At 39.8% G+C, this 17933-nt stretch overlaps 2 protein-coding genes across 7 annotated transcripts in view; one reads left to right on the forward strand and one right to left on the reverse strand.

Moving 5' to 3' along the window:
* Positions 1–17933, forward strand: part of LOC119653170 (transmembrane protein 245) — a 51743-nt gene that overhangs the window by 18859 nt on the left and 14951 nt on the right. For 3 of the 6 annotated variants that reach the window (XM_038057711.1, XM_038057713.1, XM_038057715.1), the window contains exon 8: positions 2160–2950. The exons of 1 other annotated variant lie outside the window; for it this stretch is intronic. In XM_038057711.1, coding sequence (XP_037913639.1) covers positions 2160–2331 — 172 coding nt within the window. In that variant the 3' untranslated portion in view covers positions 2332–2950. Of the gene's footprint in view, positions 1–1634; positions 1840–2159; positions 2951–17933 lie in introns of those variants that run through there. 2 more of the 6 variants (XM_038057712.1, XM_038057716.1) reach the window with 2 other exon arrangements.
* LOC119653171 (aldo-keto reductase family 1 member A1) lies at positions 2696–15324 on the reverse strand. Its single transcript, XM_038057718.1, has 7 exons — positions 14896–15324; positions 9099–9279; positions 8852–9036; positions 8565–8681; positions 8365–8495; positions 3099–3350; positions 2696–3043 (listed from the first exon to the last, which is right to left on the reverse strand). The coding sequence occupies exons 1-7, from the start codon at positions 14965–14967 to the stop codon at positions 3013–3015; spliced, it is 969 nt and encodes a 322-aa protein (XP_037913646.1). The 5' UTR covers positions 14968–15324; the 3' UTR covers positions 2696–3012.

Raw genomic sequence — 17933 nt, forward strand, 5'->3', positions numbered from 1 at the left:
CTTGGTCTGACTTCACCTCACTTAGAGGATTGAAAGGTCGATCCTTTAAATTAGGTGGAGTCAGTTATTATTGTTAAACCGATTAATTGCGTAAACCATTTCTTCTATGATTGGTGGCAGCAACATTTGCCCGTATTGAACAATTCATCAAAAAATTCAAACCATTGCGCCGATATCACGGTTCGATAGCAAATTTCTTTCTTTCCCTCGACAGGATGAGCTTCGTGATATGGTTTTATCTTGTTGATTTGTTGATGTAATTTCCGCGCCTGGTGTGTGTTCTCTGCCTAACGGAGTTTGCGATAATTCTCTGTGCATTACTACGTTCTTTAGGAATACTTTATTGCCCGATATGCATACAATCATACCAATCAAACTCTTCAACTTTGCAGCTTGTGGTTATTGCGGCATCCATTTCCCCCTTTTAGGTGTTACGCAGGCTTCATTTTGAGTCGCTTCAGTGTATTCCCACCTGATTGTCAGGGGAATCTGAAGTAGTGTTGTTGTTCGAGTCCGGATGGCTATATTAACGAGATGATAATCCAAGTTTATATTGCCCCCCTCCCCCCTATATTATCCGACATTCATCAAGACTGAGAGATAATGGCGTTGGATTAACTCATGGCCAATTTAATTGAAAGTGATCCCGTCTAGAGAGATCGACATTTGTGTGTAGATTCCTTTTTCCACAAATGAGGCACTCCCAACATCCAGTTGGATGCTCCACTTATTGCTAGTTGGATGATCCGCTGTTCGTTGTTATTGGTACACTCATGAAAGCTATTGCTATTGACATTTCGCCTCGATACGACCACCTCCTTCCCTACTTGATTATTAAAATCTACCAGTATGTTTTGATACCATACCTGAGGCAGGCTTTGAGGGTTTGTCCACTGTCCTGTAGGTGTTCTTCTTGGACTCTGCAATCTCTCTCTTCGCTGTTTGCTTATGTTTCCAAATTCAATAACAGCAAGTCTTATTTTTCGACTCCCAGCAAACGGATTACTAGGTGGCAACTAGTATTTTTGATTCCTTTCTTGTACAAAATGTATTCCAACAGATATCTTCTAACACAATTATATCAATCTTATATACGGACAGATTGTCGGTTAATTGTTGAGCATCGTATGCTCTCTGTATGGTCCGCACATTCAATGAGAAAATACGTAAATCGTTATTCCCAGTTCGTTCCTGGGACAATCATTGGGTTTTCAGTCCAGTCCTAGGCTCCTTTCGTTGCCCAAAAATATGATTAAATGTTGGATGATATTTAGAGAGAGAGGAGGAGCTATTTTTCTGAGCAAGTAGCCTATATAAAATTTACTTTTACAGTATTTTTTGGTCCATGCAAGCAAACAGGCTACAGCTGTACTATACCAAAATTGAATTTCACTTAGTTTTCTCGATTGTTCTAGCATTTCCACATTTTTTTATAAATTAATTTCTGCTTGTTTTCTAATTTTTCGTTACCATGGATGTAAGGAACGGGATAAAACCTTGCATAAACAATTATATGATACTTCATGGTACCCGTGACACTAAAGATATGCGTTTTATACACAAAAATTAGTAACATTTCATTCATCTCACTAACATAACTGTTTAAGAATTCATAAAGTAATATTTTTTTGCAGAAATCGCAGACATTCCTCATTTGATGAAGAAATCCATTAAAAATATTACACAGTCGGAAGTCTCATACTCCGGACAAAATAACCGCATTTCATGATTTTATGACTTAAGAGCGATAATAAGCAAATGCAAAGTAATTGTTGTAACTACCTCTGGACTGTCCATAACTTGAATAAAGAGAGAATGTGATAATGGATACTCCGTGAATCACGCATTTATATTTTAGAACTACGGCATTAATAATTAAGCTTCGTTTGTTGATCCTATATTTAAGAGACTTAAGAGGAAAACTAACTTAAATATAAATTAAAGCAAAGCCTAACATATTCGCTGTTGGTTTATGAATAATATTGCTACGCTTGAGTAAAATGTTTTTGTCCTGACGATAAAAAAGGATTAGATTTCGTAAGTGTTTTTATCTTTTTTTGTGAAAATAATATAAAAAACGCCACGCATCTAATAGCAGTGAGTCATGTCAATCTGCGGATTTTTTTTTACATAACGTTGTTCTGTTAAATTCATTTCAGTAGAAGTGCGAAATCGTGCTCTCTTATATTGGTTCGTAAAATCGTATCGACAATGCTACCGTACAATGCCCTACCATGGGATTTTGTTATGAAACAACGTATTCGACATAGTGAATTGATTCGACAGCATGAAAATCAAAATTTTAATGTAAGAATGATCGAAAATCATTAAAAAGGAAGAATGAAATGTTAGCCCATGACCTGCGATCCTGCTCATGTACAAATCAGTGGATCCAAGATAAGCGTTCGTTTTTCAGTTTCGGGAACATTCAGAGAATCTCATTCGCTTAATAATTTACGAGTTAATCAATCACATGCGGTTAAATGTTCGCTAAATCTTGAGATTCATTAAATTTTTCAATGTTTCATTACTCGGACAATACCTTTTTGTTTCCGCAACGTTACACAACAAAGTCTAATGTTTGAATGGAAATGATTTTCTAGAGCTAGCTGAAAAATGTGAAATGAAGAAAGAAAAATACCAAAAAACAGTTGCATTTAAAAAAGTCAAATATAATATTAAAAAAGTCCCAATGATTAAAGTTTCTGTATTTATTGCACACTCTTCCAATAAATTTTAACATAAATTGAACACTAATATGTAAATTACCGGTAATTTCGCTGCATATTCAAATCGAACGTATGCACGCAATAAAAGATTTTTTACTTCCAGTGATTTTATAACGAAAAATTCAACACTTGCATTCAAAACAAACCACATGTGCTGTATTTATTATATTTTTTGTTAAAACGAAACTCGAATAAATGTAAAACTTTATTTCGTAAATTGATTCATTCGTTTTCTTCAATATTGGAATTAAATGCTTTCGTTTTATCCAACGACTCAGGCAATTTACCAGGGGAATTCTGGATGCTTATTGACGCTGAAAGAAACAACAATGTATTTACTCGGCCTAAAAATGGTACCTCAATACGAACCCTTTGAAAAATTCAAAATTGCAAACTCGTACGCCAGAGTCCAATTTTGCTAAAGCTTCCATTTCACTTTGTGTCAGTTCGAAATCGAATACGTCGATATTCTGTTTAAGTCTTTGTGGGTTTGTGCTCTTTGGAATGGTGGCGACGCCTCGTTGAAGGATCCAACGAAGTAGAATTTGTGCTGCAGTCTTTCCATGGGCTTCGGCAATGCGAAGCACTTCACTGTTCTCCATTAAATCGGGGAGGTTTCGTCTGTAATTTATTTCGTTAGATTTGGTTAGTTTTTTTAAGTATATTGTATACATATGATTTTTAGCAATATTAGACGTTTAAAGTTGAATTTCTCAGACATCTAGTTTCTAACTATGAACATTCCCCGATTGAGTGGTCCTTTGAATACAATCTGCCTATTCCCCAAAGAATGGTTTACCCAGTGTCGGTAGCCTGACTTTGGGTAGAGCTGGGCAATCGCAAAGGAGGTGCTTGAGGGTTTCTTCTCCGCAGCTTTGGCAATGCGAATTGTAGGGTATGCCGAGCATGACGGCATGGTCCCCTATGAGCCAGTGCCCTGTGCAGACCGCCGTAATCTTCGTAATCGTCTGGCACAGGAGCTTGTGATCGGGTTCTGTTATAAGCGGGCCAAATCCTCTTTGACTTGGCACAGATAGTGAGCTTTCGTCATCTGAGGTCCGCGGCTGCTAAGTAGTGTGAGCAAAAAAAAGAGGTTCTGGTTAAAGTTTCATTTGCAATCAAGGTTATTGAAACCGATAAATGGGTTTTATATGGCGACACCAATTAATTAGGCTACAATACTAAACCTTGCAACTGCTCTTAGATGTAGGGTAGGCAAGAGGGTATAGATAAATTGTAAATGGACTCTCTGAGAAGAGAGGCGCTATAATGTGCCGTTTTGACGCCACAGACTCCTAAGACTGTGATTGCCGTAAGGAAAACAAACGAAGCAGGATCTCAGGCTCAGATATTCAGACCCAGCCCATAACAATCACGAAGGATGGGAATCAGAAATTCCTTTGAGGAACAGTGCCGCGTTTAAACCACTATACGCGTTTACCCACATCTGGCCCAAAAGCCCTCGTGATCTATCGTCTGATGAGTTGCCTCTGCCCTGGTACGAAATCTTAGCCGTCTTTGTCCCCCTTTTACTTTTTGAACTTTGGGTGTTGAACTCAAAAAGAGGAATCCGTGGACCATAAACAGTAGGAGCAAGTTGCTCTCCATTCGATGCGGTCCGGCATCAAATGGATGTGGACTTAGGATTCCCAAATTCCTTAAAAAGGGTCGTGATCTAGTTTTTTTTTATGGAGAGGCAGATCTTCCTTCACTTAGCTCAGGTGATGAGCCTTCGCCGCTTACCAAGGGATTGTCAAGAGTAGAACTCAGCCTGACCAGTCCGTCAGCCTGTTCATTCCCCTCTATGTTTGAGTACAACGCCTTCATGGCTGTCGGTCAGCAAACTATATTACGCCTGGGGATTGAATCATGCTCCAGCCATCGACAGGTCTGCAGTATCGCTAATGCCTCCGCTTGCAACAAATTGGTGTATACTGGAAGAGACCGTACGACTGATATGAAGGTCTAGAAGGAGGAGGTCTGGGAGTACATTGACCATTTGTTGGCAGTCTTTTTGATGTGAAAATTGCAATACTGCAAACCGTCAATTGGCACGGCGAAATTATGCTGATAAGTACAAACGGATAGCACAGACAATACTGATTCTCTGTCAATAATGTGTGGGATTAATCCTGAGAAGGGTTACTGAGCTAGCCCAATAAGCGCTCCCTCCCTTCAATAAGTGCTTTCAAATCAGGAAACTGGCATTGGGAATTTAGAAAAAGTTGGTGTCTAAAATATTTCAACACCACTACCCCGACGGTGCTAGGTAGTGAGTCAAGTCAAGTTGGGAAGACGTGAGTTTTCTGTATTAGAGTCGTTTCTGAAACGGATATTCAGAAGTTTCATGAATAACTCTCTCTACAAACTCTTTTATGAGCTTCAGATCGCAAGTTTGCAAATATCGTCTCACAAGGAGGCGACCAGTTACACCAAGTGGTTCATCAACTTGTGCTCAAGGTATGGGACAGCGAATCAATGCCTGACGATTGGCAACGAGGTATTATCTGTCTCATACATAAAAAGGGAGATATCACACAGTGCAGCAATTATAGAGGTATCACGTTGCTAAGTACCATCTATAAGATATTCTCCTCTATCTTGCTAGGCCGGATAACCCCATACGCCCAGAACATCATTGGCCCATACCAAAGAGGCTTCACTCCAGGCAAATCAGCAACAGATCATTTTTTCTCTCTGCGGCAAGCGATGGAAAAACTTTTGGAATATGGACAACAGTTGCACCATCTGTTCATCGACTTTAAATCCGCCTATGATAGCATAGCCAGGGTAAAACTGTACACGGCCATGAGGGAATTCGGTATCCCGACGAAATTAATAAGACTGACTAGGCTGACCCTGACCAATGTGCGAGGCCAGATAAAAGCAGCAGGATCACTCTCAAGACCATTCGACATCAACAACGGTCTACGACAAGGGGATGCGCTATCATGCGTCCTCTTTAACCTGGCCCTCGAGAAAGTGATTCGTGATGCTGAGGTAAATGCAAGAGGTACGATCCTCTTCAAGCCCACCCAACTACTGGCCTATGGTGACGATATCGACATCATGGGAAGAACCACCCGAGACGTACAAACTGCCTTCATCCAGATCGAGCAGGCGGCCATCGGCGCGAGATTTTGGGCTGCACATCAATGAAGGCAAGACAAAATATATGGTGGCAACGTCAGCACCGAAGACAAATCAACCAACAACATCAAACACGAAGAAGAATAAGGATAGGAGAATACAACTTTGAGACTGTTGACAATTTCTCCTATCTAGGGTCGAAAATCACAGCCGATAACAGCTACGATGATGAAATCCGCGCACGGTTGTTGTCAGCCAACAGAGCCTATTTCAGCTTACAAAGACTGTTCCTTACAAAGACTGTTCCGCTCGAAACATCTCACCATAGGGTCACAGCTCTTACTGTACAAGACTATGATCTTGCCAGTCCTTATGTATTCCTCGGAAACTTGGGGTTCTTAGCAAGAAAAATTGCGAACTCTTGGCCGCGTTCGAGAGAAGAATCCTCCGAAGAATTTTTGGGCCCCCTACATGAGGATGGACGATTCCGTAGCCTGCACAATGACGAAATCTATGAGCGATACCATGACCGTCCGGTTGTGGATAAAATCCGGCTCAATAGGTTACGGTGGGCGGGTCACTTAATCCGTATGGATGAGGATGATCCCACCCGGAAAGTCTATAAGGGCAATATCTATGGTAGAAAAAGAAGACGAGGCAGACCCTGCCTAAGATGGAGCGATGACGTAGGTCAGGACGCCAGACAGCTTTTAGGGATATCGAATTGGTGGACCTCGGCGCAAAACCGGGATGTCTGGAGTTCCTTATTAAGGCAGGCCTAGACCGGATACCGGTTGTTGCGCCGTTGATGATGAAGGTTCCCGTATGGTAAAACTCGGATTTGGCAAAAAACAAAGGAGAACGACACGCGCACTCCTTAACAAAGATGAAAGTTCAGAGTCAAAATTCAACAGAAGAGGCTCAGAATGCTTCAAAGAAGAGCATACATTTCACTAAGCAATCATCGTTGAGACGCTTTTGTGAAGACACGGATTGACTTAATGCAGATCCTAGTTAGAGAGCATAACCTACGCTAAAGCAGACACAAGGAAGCGCTTGGAGCTAATTGCCCTGCAAGAATTCAAGACCGTAACTTGGCTGGTCTCTAACATTAAAAGTAGTATCATTTGAATACGAAAAATGGCCATTTAATCTTCAGGTCCAGTTGATTCCTACTTCACTAATATATGAATTGAATATTTTATTGAATATTTATCGTGCATATTTGGCACATGTATATATATATCACGAAACATAGCGCGCGTTAGAGATGATATTTATTTTCAAATTTAGGAAACTCACGCAGACGGGAAAAACTTATTCAACCGATAAGCCTATTAGATCGTTTCGTAAGAGATGTGTATATTCCCCCCGTTGCGGAAGCCCTTTTACCAAACTAGTGGCGCAACAGGCCTTTATTGCATCCGAAATAAGGATATCCACGATTGATATGGGGTTACAACGATCGTAGAAAAATTGCGAGAGAAGCGCCTCCTATGGTATGGTCACGTAATTCGTGCTAACGAGGATTCACTTGCCAAGGTTGGCGATGGTAAACGACCAAAAGGGCGGCCGAAACAACGGTGGCTTGATATACTGGATGGTGATTTAAAGGCCTCACGACTGCATCCAGATCAGTCCTTTAATAAAATAAAATGGCGCATCCGATCACGACGAGTCCCGTTGTGAACGAGATAAAGGCTAAGGAAATAAAGAAGGAGTTCAGCTACGCCTCGTTCGCAGCAATCTGCAAGGTTACAAGATGGGATGGAATCGACACATCATTATTCAATTAGATTTTTCGCGTATGCACATTGTGGGCGCAAGAAAATCGATCGGGGCAAAGTGTCTTAGAAGTTTGGAAAAATTTCACTGGAAGGCATTTTCTCTCAATTGTTACCACTTCTAGAAACTACTATGACTATGGCTCCTGGAGGGCGAAAATGTCTTTCTACCAGCAGTTTTGGATGATCTAGCTGTTACAATTATCAGTAAGTTTGCAGTTGTGACCCCTTAAGTGCATTTCTGCAGGTGGTATACAGTAAGTGACTCCGAAACAGACACATGGCGAATACTAAAAAGACTGGACTAGTTGAAAACGTTGAGGGAGTAGTTATATGCTATTCACTTTATCGATGGTAGATATCCGTCTAGTCTAAACAGTCTAATTATTAGGAGTATATTTTACCTTGAATCTAGCGTAGAAACACTATATTCAAGAACAACATTAGAAGTCCTGTGGATCATTATTTTACTGTCATAAGTATAAATTCATAACAAAGCCCATTTTTATGTTACACAAATCCTAAATTCAGCTCTCATTTACTTATAGGTGAAGAGGAAAGCAGCTAATATTTTATGTTACAAGGACTGTGGCAATCTTTCGGCTATGTTCTCATTTGGGAAATATTTGAGGAAGCATCAGGTGTTATCTAATACTCAAGGACCATATGATTTTTGGATTCGCCTTCAATAAGACATATTCTGTCCTAATCAACGAACAGTAGCTACATTCACTAACTTCTGTCCTGATTCAAATACTTACTCAACTCCTGCCATTTTATCCAAAGCAGCGATACCTTTAGATCCCAATGGTGCATATGCTGTTATCACTATTTTGTTCCGCTTGCAGAAATCTACCAACTCGTTTTGTTGCAAGTAAATATGAAGCTCAATCTGGCATCAATCAACAAAATTAGAAAAATAAGTTTTTCATTTCATATTTTTTTTGTGTCATAAGTTTACCTGGAGATTCACTGGTTTAATCGTGGAATTATCTAGTAATCGCTGAATTTGCTGTTTATTGAAATTGGAAACACCAATAGCTTTGGCAAGTCCAAGTTCCACCATGTGTTCCATTTTCTGGAAAGAATTGTGTAATATTGCTATTCATTGTGGGTAATAAGATACATTACTTTCGTAGGAAAGTCCGTTTGCAGTGCTAGACAGTGAAGTTATATCAGCACTACAAACTAACTTGCCTCGCAAGACAGGTATCTTTAGCTATTAAAAAAAATCTGTAAGTTGAATACCTTCCAAGTTGCAATATGATCAGTTTCCAAGTCTAGAACGACGGAACCATCGGCTTCACGTTTGAAGTCACCATCAGTTTCTGGTACACCAAATGGAGTGTGGATAAGGTAGAGATCAATATAATCCAACTGGAGATCAGCGAGTGAATTTCTCAACCACTTCTCAACACCACTTGGACGATTTCCTAATTTGAGAAAAATGTGTATGTCAGGAGAATATACTTTTGTTTTCTCTTCAGCATCTTACCTAAAGGCGGAAGCTTAGTAACAATAAACAGTTCCTCTCTTGTAACACGGTTTGAATCAAGCCATGATTTCAACACACGTCCGATGGCTTTCTCATTTAGATAAACTGGAGCACAATCAATATGACGGTATCCTGCTTCCAAAGCCAAATTCAATGCTGCTTCAACTTCATCATCGGGGGCCTGCATAAAGAAACAAAATGGATTGAATGCCATAAAAAACCTCAGGGCATATTTCTAAAATTAATATTCCTGAACGTTTCTATTCTACGCCTGAATCAATATACATATGGTGATCACGGATCAATATACATATGTACTCTATTAATGCTATGCAAGTGGTAAGCCTAAAGGACCGGAGCAAGCACTTCTTTTTTTTCTTCACTCCTCGTCTCATTCATAAGGCTCGTCGTGATCGGTTTCGTCATTCTATTTTATCAAAAGCCTAGTCGGTATGCAATCGCGAGGCTTTCAAATTCCCTTCTAGCGTGCCAAGCGGTCGTTGTTTCGGCCTGCCTTTTGGTCGCTCACCATTGACTTCGTGAGCTATTGCCACTTCAGATGAGTTCCCCTGCAGACTCGGGTCCGATCGCCCTAATTAGGACAGAAGTGTTCGATATCCTGTGTGCGTTCATGTCGGTTTTTGGCAAGTTGATATAGATTCTCTCGCTATCCCGAGTGTCCAGTTTATCGTAAAGATTTTTGTAATGTTCCGCTCGGGTGACAGCGATCGCTTTCTTCGCATCCTGGTTGGCATTTTTATAAATTTACGAGCGTTTTGGCACTATGATACTTTTTTCGAAATAGAAACACTAGACATCATCATTTTTCGTAAAAACTGATTTAGGAGTATATAATAGTAATAATAATCGTTGGCACAACAATCCATATTGGATCAGGGCCTTGAAGTGTGTTAGAGCACTTCATTCAAGACCGTAACGGTACACTACAGTACACTGTAGGAGGCAATGTGGTTAGCATTGCGCTCGCCCGAGATTATTACCCTGATCTGACTCAGGTATTCATTCACAGCTGAGTCGGTTGGTATCCGACGTCAAATCATCGTCAATTAGTCCTAATTTGGAAAGAATCTATTTTGTTGAAATGTTTCACTTGGAGGAGTTTCCGTCATGGCAATCTAGTCAAAACCAGCTTAATCTGTATGTGTCTATGGAAATGAAAGGAAATGTTGAAAAAAAATTGATTGTGGTTCAAAAGGCAAAACAAGTGATTGACAATTAGATTATCTAAAGTTGTCAGTGTCCGGATAGCTGAGTGGTTAGAGCGCAAGGCTGTCGTACGGAAGGTCGCGGTTCAAATCTCGCTGGTGGCAGTGGAATTTGTATCGTGATTTGACGTCGGACACCAGTCGACTCAGCTGTGAATGAGTACCTGAGTCAAATCAGGGTAATAATCTCGGGCGAGCGCAATGCTGACCACATTGCCTCCTACAGTGTACTGTAGTGTACCGTTACGGTCTTGAATGAAGTGCTCTAACACACTTCAAGGCCCTGATCCAACATGGATTGTTGCGCCAACGATTATTATTATTATTAAAGTTGTAAGTATAAATGGGGGCTTATAGCATGCACAGCATTGAATGTAAAGATAATGAAACTGGAGCACTGTCATCACGTTCAATGTTATGCATGAGATTAGCCCACAGAAATCAAATAAGAGAATACTAAACATAACAATACGAAAAAGGGACTGTGCTTATGCCCTATACTTCATAAATTAGCGAGACCACAGGAGAGAAGCACAGTGAAATGGAACTCGCAGAATAGAGAATAACAAAGCCCAACTGAATCTTAACTCTCACTGAAAGAATCTTTCTATCTGAAGATAAAATCTACACAAAAGTAAACAGAATGATGTGAATGAGTGATTTATCAGACTTCAAAATTTTTCTCAGCGGGCAACTCAATATTCGTTTTCTTCAGGGCTTTTACGATTTATCTTCGTTTTTTGTTTGATTTCCTTTGCTCAAAATGATTAGGAATTTGATCCAAACATTTTTCCAAAAGTATACGGGGTAATCAAGGAGTTATTGTGTATATGTTAGAACATGTTATAAAGTGGTGTCAAAAATAATCAAAAAAGGTTCGAACTATTCTCAAAAGTATTGTTGACGAATACCAGGAAAGTCAGAGATGAGTCAGATACTTTCAGAAAAGCAGATGCTGGAGAAATGCTGGGAGTATTACGTTGATATTCATCAAATTTTCGACAGCATCGATCTCTCAGTACTGTACAAAATATTGTCCGAATTTGAAGTTCCAGCGAAACTGACTAGATTCATCAGAATGACAAAACTTCAATCAATTTGTCTGTCTAGTGCTCAAGAAAAGCTAACAAGATGTTTCGACACAAATTCCAGATTATTGCAGGACGATGGACTGGTTCACACATCATTTAACATCGCTTTGAAGTATACAGGGTGTCCCGTTTATGATAGTACATTTAATGGTGGATAGTACCACTTGTTTGAGGAAAATTGGTCGATGGAATGGGTACTCTATCTTTTACCGTTAGAGGGAGTTATAGCGTTTTTCTTGAATAGTGTCAAAAAGCGTGACCTTCAAAAAAAATCACAATTTCCCACACCGTCAATCATTTAATTCCGGATTTGAGAACATTTTCGGAAACTACATAAAATTTCTTATAAACAGATATTTTTTCAATTGCGAAGGTCATCATCACTTCGAAGATATAACTGTTTAAATTTTAATCGATTTTTCATCTTAATTTCAATAAGCAAAGCTGATCAAATTGCCACATTATGTTAGCTTTCAAATGACATATAAAAATGAAGGGATTAAAAATCTAGAAATATTACGCATTAAATGGAAGAAAAATTCAAATTCACTTGAATATGGCACTTCTAATGTTTTGATGCATTAATTTTCCATTGTTCCCATTTAAAACTGCCATATTTAAGTGAATTTGTTCCATAGCTCATCTAATCAGTTGTTCAACCTCGCTTAAATCACAACTTTGGAGGATAACGAACAGTAATTTGAATTTATAGAAATCCTAAGGAGCTCATAGCCTCATATTCCCGCATTCGTGCACTTATCTCTTTCATTCATCTAAATATCTATGAATGAAGACGACGGGATAATGTTAGTAGATATGCATTTGAAAGGGTTGATTCTAGTTAAAGTCATAAAGAAGATATAATATAGATTTATTGCAATGTGATGATATCGAGGTAGTGTCTGCGGATAGCCCCATACGCTCAGAACATCATTGGCTCATAACAAAGAGGCTTCAATCCAGGCAAATCAGCAACAGATCAGATTTTCTCTCTGCAGCAAGCAATGGAAAAACTGTTGGAATATGGACATCAATTGCACCATCTTTTCATCGACTTTAAGGCCGCCGATGACAACAGAGCAAAACTGTATATGACCATGAGAGACCCTGAACAAAATGCGAGGCCAGATAAAAGCAGCAGCATCGTTCTTGAGGCCATTCAACATCAACAACGGTCTAAGACAAGGATCCCCTATCATGCGTCCTCTTTAACCTGGCCCGCGAGAAAGTGATCCGTGATGCCGAAGTAAGTGCGAGGGGTACGATCTTCTTCAAGTCCACCATCCATGGGAAGAACGAGCCGAGACGTATAAATTGCCTGCATCCAGATCGAGCAGGTGGCGTCAGATCTTGGGCTGCACATCAATGAAGGCAAGACGAAGTGCATGGTGGCAACGTGGTCGCCAAAAATCAACCAACCAACAACATCAAACCGCACTGGTCAAACAGGAAGAATTAAGATAGGAGACTACAACTTTGAGACCGTTGATAATTTCTCCTATCTAGGGTCGAAAATCGGAACCGATAACAGCTACGATGATGCAATCACGCACGGTTGTTGGTAGCCAACAGAGCCTATTTCAACTTACAAAAACTGTTCTACTCGAAACGTCTCATCATAGAGTCAAAGCTCTGACTGTACAAGACAATGATCTTGCCAGTCCTTATGTATTCCTCGGAAACTTGGGTTCTTAGCAAGAAAAACTGCGAACTCTTGGCCGCGTTCGAGAGAAGAACCCTCCGAAGAATTTTTGGCCCCCTACATGAGGATGGACGATTCTGTAGCCCATACACAATGACGAAATCTATGAGCGATACCATGACCGTCCGGTTGTGGATAAAATCCGGCTCAATAGAATACGGTGGGCGGGTCACTTAATCCGTATGGATGAGGATGATCCCACCCGGAAAGTCTGAAAGGGCAATATCTATGGTAGAAAAAGAAGACGAGGCAGACCCTGCCTGAGATGGAGCGATGGTGTAGGTCAGGACGCCAGACAACTTTTAGGGATATCGAATTGGTGGACCTCGGCGCAAATCGGGATGTCTGGAGTTTCTTATTGAGGCTGGCCTAGACCGGATACCGGTTGTTTTGCCGTTGATGATGATGATGATAGATGAAAAACTCAATTTTAAATAGCACATGGAGAATACATGCGAAGAGCACCGCAGGTGAAAAAAGCCGAAAGGGAAAGATCCATAAACAAATGGGAACCGCGTTGGGACCAGTTAGAAAAGGGTCGTTGGACTTAGAGGTTGACCCCTTCCACGGGGAGTGGCTGATATGAACGATATCGTCAATACCTACATAGCATTTTTCCAATGTCCCAGGTTCGTAAAAGAAGGGAGGAACCTTGGGAAAATTATAAGTGAAGTGCTATCACCGGAAAATTTTGTCCGAAGAATGCTTGCCAGAGGGATGTGATCAACTCAACGATCACAGCAATCCAGGATAAACTACGAAAAGCGAAAGAAGTGAGGAAGGTGCGATTACGAACCCTGCGGATAGAAGAAAGGAGATCTACCTAGGAGCTAACTTCCCTCTAATGGTGGTTCCACGGGGCTGCGGGGAGCCGGGGGTGGTTTCAGTGGGTAGAAATCACGCGTGCATCCGGGACAGTCTTTTGAAAATTTTCACCTCCTTAAAAAAAGACAGACAGAGAGTAAACCTTATTAAAATCATAAGGTTTTGTTTTCGCTTGAAAGGGAAACCTCTTTGAAATAATGTTGGTTTTCGTTTGAAATTCATTTAGGTTCATATCTCATCACTAGGCGACTTTAGACATTGACCCTTCTAATACCGAGATGTAAGTGTGTAATTGATACTCCGTTTAAAAAAGTTACGATTACACAATGAAGCTTCGAAAGTCTACTAAGCTCAGTTCACTACGATGAGAATCATTAAATAATGTGCATGCATTTATATTTATATATAATATATAAACAATTTTTGTGGGAGACCTCATAGTAACTTATCTGTCCTTGAGATCGCTGGCAGGTTTTCTTCCTGCTTCTAAATTCAATAATGCTTGTAATAACACTATATCTATTCTCTTGATGCATAATGGTCGTTTTTGCTTCTATAAAAAATTAACATTTAACATTTTCTCTCAACAATTAGTGGTAATGGGAAAAAAATGTGTATAGTTCTAAGCGTTTTAGCTTTATTAGTTTTCATTCATTTTAAAGCATTAAGAGTATCTTTAAAATTCAACTGGTTTTGACTTGCATACATACGTTTACGGAAATGAAGGGGAATTAAGGAAAATACCTCAAAACTGGTTCTTAACCAACTAGAAAGAGTGACTTTCAGTCAGATTATTCTAATTTGTCCCATCTACACAAAATACTTGATGAATATATGCAGATGTATCCACGGTAACAAAATCCAACACAAATCGTTTCATTTTGCTTTTGTCCACGAAGTTACAGTAGGTCTAAGATGCTACAAAAAAGTCTAAATCTATGATAACTACTCACTCTCCATGTACCAATTCCAAGAGCAGGCATCTTAACGCCATTGCCCAAATTGAAGAACTTAGTGCAAGCCATTCTAAGGCACTTGGTCAGCAAGTTTACTTTCGGTTACTTCCCGGAGAAATTAATTCAATGTTGGAATCAACTACACCGCACAATGGGACCACTTTGAACTCAGCCCGCAGCGAAGTATAGAATGTCTGAACCTGACTGAATCTAAACTCCTATTGGAAGAGTATTTCTATCTGAAGATAAAAGCTACACAAAAATAAACACAGCGGAGTGAGTGACCGGTTTGTCGGACTCCCTAACTTTTCTCAGTGCTAAGCCCACGATTTGTTCTCTTCCAAATTTCTACACAAAGCAGATGCCTTTTCTCATACTCGTACTCCCCGCGAGACTCGAAAGAAGGAATTAGTACGTCTGTGTTCTGTGGGTGGCTCAGACATTCTGATTTAATATTTAATGTATAAACTCGATGGCGCAGGTACTCAGGGCAATAAGTTTGCCCAGACATAAAAGATTGTGGTTTAATGGTCATGTTAATAGCTATCGACCATAGGGAAAAGATTGTAATTAAAATGCATGCATGCTATCGGAATGACCTATATACCAGTAATGACAAGGTGAATACCAGGTGGTTTGAGCCCAATTAGGTCATTATACTTAGATAAGGATGCTATCTCTGTAATTTAAAAGGAGGAGGGGGTTAGTACTTGCATACTTTACTTGGAAAAACTGTTGCTACCCAAAATTGGGTCATTAGATCCTTAAATATGCTTCAATCGATCATGGGGAAAAGGACGAAGAAGGGGTTATCGAAATTAAAAATATATTAGTAGATTTTTAGAAAGATTTCCGAAATCATTCATGGTATTGCCCATTTTATTTTTACAACATGCATTCTTAAGCATGTGTCATTGGAATGCTGCTTAATTATTCAATTCAATTATGATAATTGCAGCTTCAGTGATAACAGCTACCTATTGTGGTATCTACACAACAATATTAATCAGAGAGTTTCCAGCTTGATGTTGATGATAATAATATGAGAGAGTGTCTTTTAGGCGATATGAAGAGTTCCTTATTAAAAAAAAGCTGAATGTATTTTCAGTATGATCACTTCCTCCCCTTTAGGCTCCTAGGTGACTGTCGGCTATATATATGACAATTTAATAAAGCTTTTTAACCTTAGATATCTCCAAGTTTTCTCAAATAATAAATGCTTTAAAATACCAGCCACCCGATTAATGTTTTTGCGCTCAGATGTTATACCCCCCCCCCATGCCAAATTTTGCACTTCTGGGATGGACATAAGCCGGGTAAATTTCTAAAATGTGGAAATATACTGTTATTAGCTTGTGCAGATATCGGAACCGGATGTATTTTGAGGCTTAGGTTTCGTAGAGATGCATTACTGTGATTTTTTTTCAAACTTTTCGATTGGACAGGTTCTGAGAACGAGGCCTGTTACACTTTTTGATGGTCATATTTTAAGCCCTCATTCTCCTATGTTTCACCCGATATCAAATATGGGACCAGTTTCTAAAAGTTCTAATTGAGCCCTTTCATTTGATACCCGACATGGTCACATTTTATGAAAAAAAAAAATTGCGCCCTCCATTCACATATATGGGGAGCCCCCCTTAAACTTAACATAAATGATGCATGTAAAGGGAACAACAGGTCACACTTTCTCACCAATTTTCGTGACAATCAAGCCGTTTCCGAATAAATCAGGTGTGACCAATAGACAGACACCAAATCGATTCTAATAAGATTTTGTGTTTACACAACACATGCTATACGGTTTACACAAAACCTTAAAAAATCCAGAATTTATCTATTGATAATCAATCTCCCAGGTATGGGAGGAGTAATTAAACCCTCATTCACACTTCCCCTTCAATTACTTGTCTGGCCGATGGAAAAGATATTACAGTTGTGGCTACGAGTGCTTCTGTTATGAATTTGAAAAGCCAGGAGTAACCCTTGCCTTGATCCTTATTGAGAAACTCATCATTTGGTCTTGTATAAATTTTCAGAATTTCGCTACGTCTTTCAGGAAAGCCTCACCTTTTTCTTTAGTCTTTGTCCCGTTCGCAAGCGGGGTCGGCTCGTTATGATCGGTTGTGCCATTTTGTTCTGTAATTTTCCTGACCCGGAAGGAGTCACAAGACTTCCAAAACCCTATCCAGCGTATCAAGCCATCGTTGTTTCGGCCGATCAATTTTAGCAAATGAATTCCCGCTAGCGCGAATTATGTGACCATGACATCGAAGACGCCTCTCTGGCAATTTTATCACGATCGGTGCAACCCCATATCGATCGCGGATGTCCTCATTTCACTAGGAAAGCATCATCTGCATAAGACAGTGTATAGGGCGTTGGACGTTGGATGACTCGTGTGGCAGTGTCCATAACAAGAACAAAGAGGAGTGGTGAGCAGCGTTTCTTTGATGTACACCGGCGGAGACCGGAAGCGGTTTTAATATACCCGCCAAACTTCGAACTTCATTTCTTGGATCGTGGTAAAGCAATTTAACCCAGCGCACGAATTCTAAGTTGAAATTGATGTCCGTCCACCTTTCTTGTGGTGATGACGACACTAGAAGGAGATATCAGACATAATTTAAAAAGTAAATTAGGATGGCCCAACGTCCTCGAAAAAGGCAAAGGCAATTAAGATAAAGCTGCTTCACTGCCAATGCACGCAGGGCGAAATCCTTTTGTAGATTCTTATTGCAGTATTTGAATTATTAAAAAAAAGATGGATAGCCGTAAGCTTGTTGGTGTCAATTGGAATGAACAATGCGCATAAATGAGCATAACTCGAAATAGAAACAAGTCAGGAAACCGAAAGCTAGACGCTTCAGGTATGGAAGGTTTTGTGTATTGCTTTTATGAAGCGATTTGATTGTGCATTTGCCACATTATTACGTAACACGTAATATATGCATATATTATGTGAAAATATCCACTTTCAAGTAATATTGACATTCAAAGTCTTGAATTTGCAAAGAAGCGACTGCTTTGATCTA

Source organism: Hermetia illucens, chromosome 3, assembly GCF_905115235.1.
Source record: "Hermetia illucens chromosome 3, iHerIll2.2.curated.20191125, whole genome shotgun sequence".
NCBI lineage: Eukaryota > Metazoa > Arthropoda > Insecta > Diptera > Stratiomyidae > Hermetia > Hermetia illucens.